Below are 10,478 nucleotides of genomic sequence, written 5' to 3'. Positions count from 1 at the left end.
GCAGCTGTTTTGATAATTCTTCTCTTTTGAGATTCCTCATCAGTGTCCCTATCACACATAAAATATAATCGAAGGATGAGAGAACTTGTTTCCCTCATTATAATAATATCATTTTTACTATCTCCTATTATATGTATTGAGTCCCCATTATTCTCAATCGATTTTCTGTTTAAGCTACTGATTCCCATACGGAAAGGAATCTTGATTTCAAAAATCTTCTTTCAATTTATACCTTAAAGTATACACTGTCAATTGTTCCTCATCATTAGCTTCAAGATAACAGCACCTTTTCGAAAAGACCTGATCTTGGTCTTCATTTTTTGGAGTTCCTAATTTTCTTTGCTTTATATTTGGCTGCACCTTATACCTATGGAGAATATTGTGGCAGGATCGAAAGTTCCCATCACAGGAGTGGTGATATACACAGTCGGCTGCATGTAAGCCACAACCATAGCACTCAATTCGTCCTTTCACTATAACACTCCAGTCATCTGAACTGTCACTACAACACTGCAATATTGTTTAACAAATTTATCTGTCTTCACAAAGCTGAAATCTGAGGCGTTAAATGTAACTTTAATTCCACAGAAAAGGCAATTGAATTTTCTATCAAACGGTCCTCTGTAATTATTACAATTAGTCAGGTTTCCTTTTTTTCTTTTCTTTTTTTTTTTGCCATTTCACTAACACTCCTAGCTCCCATTCATCAGGTTTTGTCTCTACATGCAACATTCTACAAAATAATCTTGTAAGTATTCTGGAAGTCACTTCATTTTCAACCAGTATCATCTCAGCAGTTATTCCATCATAACCAGTGGATTTCCATCTCCTGGGTTTTTTAATAATAGCTTTAACTTCAAAAACACCAAATTCATTCATGGGCACATCAAGGTCTTCATCACCTTCAGGTATATCAATCAAATTATTCCTTGTATTTCCTAATCATAACCTCACTAGTGTTCCATCCAACGTTGCCTTTCTTCATCCTCTGTTGTTACAACAGATCCATCTCTCTTTTTTATGGGTATATGCTTCTTCTTTGCTCCCTTAGAGATTTCATTAATAATTCTATGAGAAATTCTTACACCATAACCACTTCCTGAATTCATAGCTTTATCAGCATCATCTGCTTTCCTGTCTAAATATTCTCTCCAGTCATTCCTGGCTTTTCTTTTGACCTCACTATCGATACTGGAATAGTTACCATGCTCTACCTTGTAATTTTCATTACTTCCTCGAAAACTCTCAACAATCCATTTTGTCTCCTTTTTATAATATCCCAATAATCAATGGATATCCAGGGTTTTCTCCTTGTAACTGCGTGTCCCAAACCTTCACTGCCAAGTGACTGATATATGTTCTCAATATTACACCATTCTTTTATGATTGCAAATCGATTACTACATTTAGTTGCAAATGTTTCTCTTTGCTCATCTTCCAGAAACTTGGTTGTATCAAACCTATGTATTCTATCTACATTTCTGTTTGGTGCTTTCAGTTTTAAATTCAGTATGGTAATGAGGAGCTGGTGATCATTACCAAAATCTGGACCTCTACAGCTTCTTACATTTCTCAGAGTCCTCCTTCTCTCATTGTTAATGGCGACCTAACTGATTGCAATAATTACAGAGGCATCACAATTACGGCAGTTGTCATAAAAATATATAGCATGTTTATTCTAAAGAGACTTGAGAGAAAGATTGAGGAAAAGCTAAGAGATTAACAAGCAGGATTTAGAAAAGGTGGAAGTTGTACTAATCAAATTTTCATTTTAAGGCATGTTGTACAGCAATGCATACAATATAGAAATCCACTTTTGATGGCCTTTGTGGACCATGAAAAAGCCTTTGATAGTGTGCATTGGCCAATTTTGTAGAGAGTCCTGTATTATTATGGAATTCATCTTAATATGTAAATTTGATGAAGTCTGTTTTGAACAGAGCAAGTGCAAAGTTAATGTTAGTGGAGTGCTATCAAATAATTTTCCAGTGAACAGCGGAGTACTCCAGAGGAATCTGTTGTCGCCTATATTGTTTATCCTCCTCATGGATTTTGTAATGTGAAGAACAGTTGGAGATGGTGGAGAAGGGTAATAGGAAATTATCGGACCTAGAGTATGCTGGTGATGCTGTCCTTATTAGCAGAATACCACAGGATTTGCAATGCATACTCATCAGAATGCATGAAATATCATACGATGTTAAGCTCAAGATAAATAGGAGAAAGACAGATTATGAGAACGAAATATACAATGGAAGATAAAATATCATTGAATTGAGAAAGGATTAAACAGGTATAATCATTTAAGTATTTGGGAACTATGATCTCCAATACTGGGTCTTTAAAATTGGAATTAAGTGAATGATTGAAAAAAGCAAACTTTTGGAAATCAAATCGCCTGAAATTACATAAAAATCAAATTATATATCAGTTTAGTGAGATCTTTGTCACTGTATGGACAAAATCGTGGTATAGCAAAGAAACAGTTTCCAACAGATTTAGCAGATTTGAGAACAAATCCGTTAAAAGATTATTAGTAGTTAAATAGTAGGGCAGGATTAGAAATGCAACTATTAGAGAGATAGAGATTACTCGAGTGCCATATGTGGATGAGATCATAGTGAATGGTAGATGCGATTGGTTCACCAAATGTTTAACTGGGCTCCACAACGTACTAGAAGAGTTGGAAGACACAGACCTGCATGACTTAGAACTCTGAAGCATGAAGTGGGAGATGATGAGTGGAGAGGTATTGAATTAAAAGCTCATGTCAATAGGCGTAGGAGCAGATAATGATGATGAGGACGATGATCAAATGGTCCAGTGAAGGCCCGCGTACTTGTTTTGAGATATGGTTTACTTTTTTTCTTCTCTAATGAACTTGTAATGTCATGTGGAATTATGTACAGCTTACGACAATTTGAATGAACTACTCAACCAACTGTCACAACAATGCTCTCACCTCTTTTACCACTTGCTTCATTAATTCCAGACATCTTTTTCACAAATAAGAACTGCATCATCCTGGCTCTCTATTTCTTTCTTGCAGATTGAGCATGTTTAAGGGTAGATATCATTGGCACTCATTTTGGGCATATTTGAGGTTACAAGTCAGTTATACACATGTTGTTACCGGAAAGGAAAGAGTAGAATATATAAACCATGATTTCGATCATCTATCATTAAAATTCAATTATTTCAAGACTTCCATTGCATTCCTTGTCCCTGAAAATCTAGGTATAGAGATCATGATTATCATTCTAAATTAAATAGTAAATTTATTTGCATGTTGATGTATTGGCGACCATTTTGTATTTATTAGTTTTCCAATGGCCAAAAATTAGTAGACTTTTATTAAGTCATTTCCACATCAAATAATACCAGAATCATTTGATAAAAAACTTTTTTTCTAGCAATTTTCGGAGGGTTCAATGGTTTTTTTGTCATATCTGTACTCGACTAGAACCTGCAGTCAAATTCTTCAGTGCACTTAACTATTAATGGAAATCTTAAATCTGCCTTCAAATGTTGCTTCAGATTGATGTTGTGAGAAGATGCCAATTGCCCATGCCACTTCCAAGTTGTATTTGTTGTGAGATACTCTTTAAGTGTGTTTAATGTTTGTTGTATTCTCTTGCTGTTAGCTAATCCCATAGCGGGGCTTATCTCTTGTACATCAATTCCAAGTTTTTAGCAAACTCTTGTGCTTCATCATACAACTTCTCACATTCTCCGTCAGTTCTCATATTTATCAAATTTTTGTTGATGTGATTAGAACTCCAATCTTAACAATGGATATACCTTTTTCTTGAAGTTGCTCTGACAGACTATTTGTTTGCATTAATTATTTCTCTGTAACAAACAGATAACTATGAATCCCAAGATTCCATTCATGACTTTAGGCTAGATGCTTCCATAGAAGCTTCATTACTTGACTCTGATAGAAAATATAGTATTGCAAGAATAGTTTTATATCGTACATGAGATTTTAAATACTCCTGTATCAATAGAACATTCTAGTTGCAACTGTTCTCCATAATTCTAGTACCTGCTGTCCCAGCTCCTTCTCTGATTTAACAAAAAGGTCACATCTTGAATTGCTATTTGAAGCATAGTTATACAAAGTCTGTATGGTTCATAAGAAATCTGCGAAGTCATCAAGGTTCTTCATACAGTCAATAAGGACTAGATTGAGCCTATGTGCATAGCAGTGTATGTAAATGCATGATAGAACTTTCTCTGCTAAACGAGCCCTAACTCTTTTATACTGAAATTTGCAAGGGATCGGCATCTAGTTTTTGCATGTGATAGGTACCACAGCATCTCTCTCAGATTATTTCGCCATCAAAGAACCCAATTACTATGCTTAATTGCTCTTTCCTTGATTGAGCTCTTGTCTCATCTATTAATATTGATAAATACTCTGTCTTCTTAATCTGTGCAGATACATTTTTGAGAACTTTATTGCCAAACACCTGCATTAGGTAATTTTGATACTCGTAGGACGTGTAGTGGCCATACCTTACTTCCATATTTTTACGCAAAATTTCATTTGGGTCTGGTAATATATCTAGTATCTCATACGTTTCCTCTATTTCCCGAAGTTTCACTTTCATCATGGTCACGGGAGGCTAAATCCTGCCTACGCAGTAAACTTGAGACACGCAGCAAACACTACACATGTTCTTTCTTTGCCTCTACTTCTTTGTATCTTTGACTGACCTTTTTTTTTTTTTTTTTTTTTCTTTTTTGACTAAAATTTCAACAACTACTTCTAGCATTTTTCACTTTTAGAGTGTTTTTCTAATAAGTTTAAGGAATACTTCCATTTTCTAAATCCTACTAAAATAAATGTTAGCTTACCTTAAGTCTCACCTCTTTAAAAGCCAACTTTTTAATGTTCACTAGTCTTAGTCACAAAATTTATATATAAATAAACTGTGTGATGTTAATGTTATGAAACATTTGAATTTCGATAGGAATAATAGAAAACCAGGTTTTGTTACTTCTTGAGGTTTGGGTATTGATGTGGTAAAGTGAGGCTTGGGGTTGGGAACAAATTAAGGCTTTGGGGGAAATTGAGTCCTGGGTGGGTATTGCTCCCCCAGACGCCCCCCCCCCCCCCCCCCCCCCACCAAATGACGCACCTGTGCATTCGTCTTTTCCAAAGCAGTCTGTTATCTAATCCACTGGCTATATTTTTGTTTATTGTTCTCTTCATCCCCATATAGTAATTGTGATTTAACTTGTTCATTGAATTCCATTGCATAAAGCAATCTTTCACCTGAGACTAATTTTTTTTGTTTCCTTTTTCGCTCATGAGTGTAATTTCTTGTCTTATATTCCCGAAGTTTTTCATCGTTAACATGACAGTTATTCAGGGCAGACACTAATTGTAAACTTCACCCTGACCTCATAAAGATTTTGATTTCCCGCTTATAAACGTAATAGAAAGTTTTCTCATTTCGTAGACACTGATAATCTTGCATGCCAAACTATGTTAATTTTGCCTTGAGGATAAATAAGAGCAATGAATTGCCCTTCGCAATAGCGTTTATTGCTTGGGTTTCAAAAGATTGACCCTGCATTTTCTTTAGTATTCTCAGATATTTATCTGATCCTTTCATATTGTCTTATGATTTCCTTACACCACTTCACAGCTGTTATTTGTATTTTAGGCAGAAATCTAAAAGAAAGACAGATAATGTTGCGCATCCTTCATATTAGATTATCAAGGCTCTGATGGTTATATGATTAGGAAGATGTAACAATTTCATTTTGGTAAATGTAAAATGGATATTCATGATCTGAAATTTTCAACTAAGACTGAATCAATTTTTATTTATTACGACATTAAGAATTTTTACCAATAAGATATGTAGACTGTTTATGATATGAAAAAATCATCGATGAATAATAGATTCCCGCAATAATGCCATGCTTGTAAACTGTGGTTCCATTTTAATTTATAGCCAGCCTTCAACAATGCAGTAATATTATATCTTAAACCGGTACGTCCTTGCAAAAAAAATTTACGGGCTGTCCAACGACAAGAGCCCGTGTCATGCTATAGGCATGGCAATCTACCCATCCATGCAAAAAACTGTTTTTTTTTTTTTTTTTTTTTACATTTTTTTGCAAACTTTTGATAACTTTATGAGAAACTTCAGGCATTTTCCAAAATAATGAGACCAACCTGACCTCTCTATGACGAAAATTAAGGCTGCTAACGCAATTTAAAGAAAATATATTGCAAAATGTGCTTGAAAAAAAAAACTCCTGGGGATTAAGGGTTGGAAAGTTCCAAATAGCGTTGGGGGTAAAAGGGTTAACGAAAGGGATTGCATTTTCATTTATATCACAAACTGGAGGAAGATAACTGCGATATCGTTTATGTCCATTGACGGCTATTAAGTAATTATATGTGAAAAGCTTTAATTGCTGTTAATTGTAGACCACAATTGTATGTATTGAGGAAAGGTTTCATTACGAAAGATGCGTTAATGTATTCCCCAATAAGCACCCATGCTGCTATTTGATTTTACGAGATAAACGTATTCATGGTAATATTTATGATTTTTCTGTTATCTTATTTTGATTGGCACAACTGTCCCTCATGGAAAGTAAATGTGTATGTCCAATTTGCATTAAAGAAAATCAAATCGAAGGTGTTGAGATGAATTCTTTGCGTAATATGTCTGGTGTAATTTGTGGGGTGAGAAATGTGAAGATAAGCAGAAGTGAAAAGTTACCTCGTGGAAAGCTGATAGTTAAGGACTTTGGGATGGTTTTGCCATGTAAAAAGAATGAAAGAAAATCGACAGGTTCAAAATAACACCGTATTTAAAGCAGTCGTTTATGTGTTTTTTTTTTTTTTCTACCCTTCACCTTCGTGTCGATGTCAGTGACCCTAGGAATTGCATCACCCTTTTAGGAAGTGTATAATCCAGATGCGAAGAGGTTCGAGGAGAGGATGGATTAAACGGCGTTGTATAAAAGATGTGGATGACGTAGTGGGAAGAAAGGACTTTGATATCCAGAAGTGCTAAATATACGTAAGAGATATGAATAAATAGGGCAATGTCTTTAGTGGCGTTTGACGCGCAGCTGATTATTACCTGGCAATGTTCATGAAATCAGTAATGGTGTGGAAACTTCTTTTTTAGAAGACTCTTCCCTGCGATTTCTAAGTAGGATGATGCTTCTGCCTATGAGTGTGGTGGTGTTTTTTCTCCTATGTCGCTCCAATTGAGGGTAAATCTCTCTCTCTCTCTCTCTCTCTCTCTCTCTCTCTCTCTCTCTCTCTCTCTCTCATAGGGTAAATAAATTAAAAAAAAAGTTATATAAGATCATGAAGATTCTCTAAACGCTGAAACTAATTCGTTCTCTCCAAGAACAAATGGAGTATCCGAGGAGGGACTAAAGATTCTTTGAGACATCCAAAATCCTTGTATACTTCTCTCTCTCTCTCTCTCTCTCTCTCTCTCTCTCTCTCTCTCTCTCTCTCTCTCTCTCTCTCTCTCTCTCTCTCTCTCTAAATTAATTCAAGAATTATTTAAACAAGATCATAAGATTCTCTAAACGTGAAATCATTCGTTTTTTCTAAGAACAAATGGAGTCTCTGAGGACGGCCTAAAAATTCTTTGAGACATCTAGAAGTCTTACAACTCTCTCTCTCTCTCTCTCTCTCTCTCTCTCTCTCTCTCTCTCTATATATATATATATATATATATATATATATATATATATATATATATATATATATATATATATATATATATATATGTATGTATAAATACATATATATATATATATATATATATATATATATATATATATATATATATACTGTATATATATATATATATATATATATATATATATATATATATATATATATATATATATATATATATATATATATATATATATATATATTCTTACGAAGCTGGTAGAGTAAATAAGTTATTCAGGTATTTTATTTATGTTTTCATATCTGCATTTGAGATTAATAGCCAGCTCTTAAGATGAGTTCCTCTCATTTAGATATAAGTTAAGTATGCCAATTATGTAAGACTTTCATCGTTAATTTCATTGTATTCTCAATTCACGTCAGTATATGTCAATTTTCGTTATTTTTAAGAATTAACTTTTTATTTGTTACAAAGTCTTACGTAAACTGTTTAAATGTGCTATATGATCCATATGAGATATGAACAAGGGCTTATGTGAATCTTTTTTATATTTTTATGAGGTATTGCATCATGTTCATGAGAAAATACCCAATTCTTATATTTGCCACATGTTTTGGAAGGTTCTCGAAACCCCAGCGTTAGATTTTATTTTTTTTTTTTAATGTTTGAGAACTGGAGTGGGCGGAGCTGCTGAGATGGAATTACCATGCCACGAGGTTGATTCTCCTGTTCGATACGTAATAGTTGGAAACTCTGGCATCACCAAGCCGGCCCCCAAGCCACAAGAATAATTTACTAGAATATTCTGGAGCTAATTCATATATAAGCGCGCCCAGGGATGCGTGAGGCAGAAGAGAAACAGCCGTCGGGTGAAACACCCAAAGTTAATCCAACTCTCTCTCTACAAGTGCTTATAGTGTGGCCTCTCCAAAGTGATTAAGTTTTAATTACGACATATATCGTGTGTAATATGGTGAAACGTTACGATAGACTTTAAAGGAAATTTTAAATTTATTGTGTTGTTTTGAGCGTTAGTATTGTGTAAATTTTTGTATCTGCCCCTGTGCAAGTAAGATATGTGAAGTTAGTTTATCAGTTACTTTATGTGAGTTCTTTAAGAGTTTAACCATTAGTGTATAATTATTTCTTTTGTCTTAGCCTGAGGTTTTATTCAGATGTAATTTCAAGTCAAGTGATTATATAATTTTCAGAGCGTAATAATTTTTGTCTTAATCTAAGTTCTGTTCAGACTTAATATTTCGAGTGATTTATTTTTTATGTAAATTCTTTCAAAGAGTTCTAGTTTTTATAGAATATATTTATTTTTGTAAAGAGTGTATTATTTTAATCACCAGTATTTTCCCAGTACTCACTCGTATCCCTGTTAATGAATCGAAGTAAAAAGTTGTTTGAAATAATTCTTAATAATTATTACGCAGTTTTGTTTTGAGTGTACTTAAAAGACCTTTGGATATTCAATGTTTTTATATTGCTGTCTGGGAGTTATATAACTGCCTTAGAGCTCAGATATTAATATTTTCAAGTGTAACAGATTTAATATAAAACCAAACAGGTGAGTCTGAAACTATAGAAATAATTACAGCGTTGATAGGATTTTGTGTATTGTTAGGATATATTTTTTGGAGAGGTATAAAATTATTTGCTAAAGTACAATATGGCTCAGTTTAATATCCAGGAGTTCTTGAATAATCCAAATGTTCAGGAATTGTCAAAGGCTAATGTAACTAAAGCTCAGTGGCTCTCTATTTTAATGGCACTTGGTGGCCACGAAACGAGTGAATGATTAATGCCCAAATCAAGTGTCTAGCCTTAGAAGCATTGATAAACTCGGGGAAATTGTCGTAACAAGGTATTGTAGCAGCTCGTGACCTATTGGAAGAGGCTGAGCAAGAATTTATAGCAAAGCAAGGACCAGTTGACCCACAAACTAAAGGCATGAAAGCAGAAAGGGATGTTGAGGCTGAGATTCGACGAATTGCAGTGGAGGAGAATTTGATCAAAATGAAGATGATGGCAGGAGAGAGTGAACTTGAGAGGGAAATGGAAGCAAGACGAGAAGAAAAAGAGATAGAAGAAGCACGACATGCAAAAGAAATGGAAGCAAGACGGGAAAAAGAAGCCAGGGACATCGCAAAACATGCGAGGGAAATGGAAGTAACACGAGAAGAAAAAGAGAGAAGACAGGTAGAAAAAGATATGGAAGAAGCAAGACATGCGAGGGAATTGGAGCTGTTGAATGCTCGTACAAAGTTGGAAACGCAGATAGAGGCGACCCCTGCTATGCATGATCCTATGTTTAATGTGTCAAATGCCCCAAGGTTAATTCCAAGGCTCACAGAAGTGGCTCCTGATGAATTCTTCGATCATTTTTAAACGGTGACATCGACAATGCCATGGCACGAAGATAAATGGTCTGTTTTATTGAAGAGAGTACTGTCTGGGCAAGGACGCAGTGCTTACTAGTCCTCATCTCAGGACCAGAGGAAGAAGTAACAAGAAGTGAAGAGGAGCATGCTGCAAGTGTATCAGATGACCCCTGAATATTATAATGAAAGGTTCCTAAGTTTGAGGAAGGATGAGAAAATGACTTTCCAGGAATACGCTTATAAGGTACGACGATGTTTTAAGAGATGGATAGAGAACAATATCTACGAGGAATTCCTGAACATGCTCGAACGTACTTGAGAGAGATGGAGGTGAAGAAACTTGATAAAGCCGCTTCGCTGAATGAAAATTATAGTAGTATCAGATGTAATGCCTCGT

At 34.8% G+C, this 10,478-nt stretch overlaps 1 protein-coding gene across 1 annotated transcript; it reads left to right on the top strand.

The window, feature by feature from the left end:
* Positions 1–9,650: 9,650 nt before the first annotated feature.
* LOC137619403 (cytosolic-abundant heat soluble protein 77611-like) lies at positions 9,651–10,088 on the top strand. The gene has a single exon (XM_068349490.1). It carries the CDS (start codon positions 9,651–9,653, stop codon positions 10,086–10,088), a length of 438 nt encoding a protein of 145 aa, XP_068205591.1.
* Positions 10,089–10,478: the final 390 nt, after the last annotated feature.

The sequence above is a fragment of the Palaemon carinicauda genome, chromosome 2 (assembly GCF_036898095.1).
Source record: "Palaemon carinicauda isolate YSFRI2023 chromosome 2, ASM3689809v2, whole genome shotgun sequence".
NCBI lineage: Eukaryota > Metazoa > Arthropoda > Malacostraca > Decapoda > Palaemonidae > Palaemon > Palaemon carinicauda.
The sequence above is the reverse complement of the archived record's forward strand: the minus strand, read 5'-3'. Positions and strand labels throughout refer to the sequence as shown.

Bases quoted from the DNA above. Each gene is read 5' to 3' on its own strand.
- LOC137619403 (XM_068349490.1), top strand. From the start codon at position 9,651: ATGAAAGCAGAAAGGGATGTTGAGGCTGAGATTCGACGAATTGCAGTG.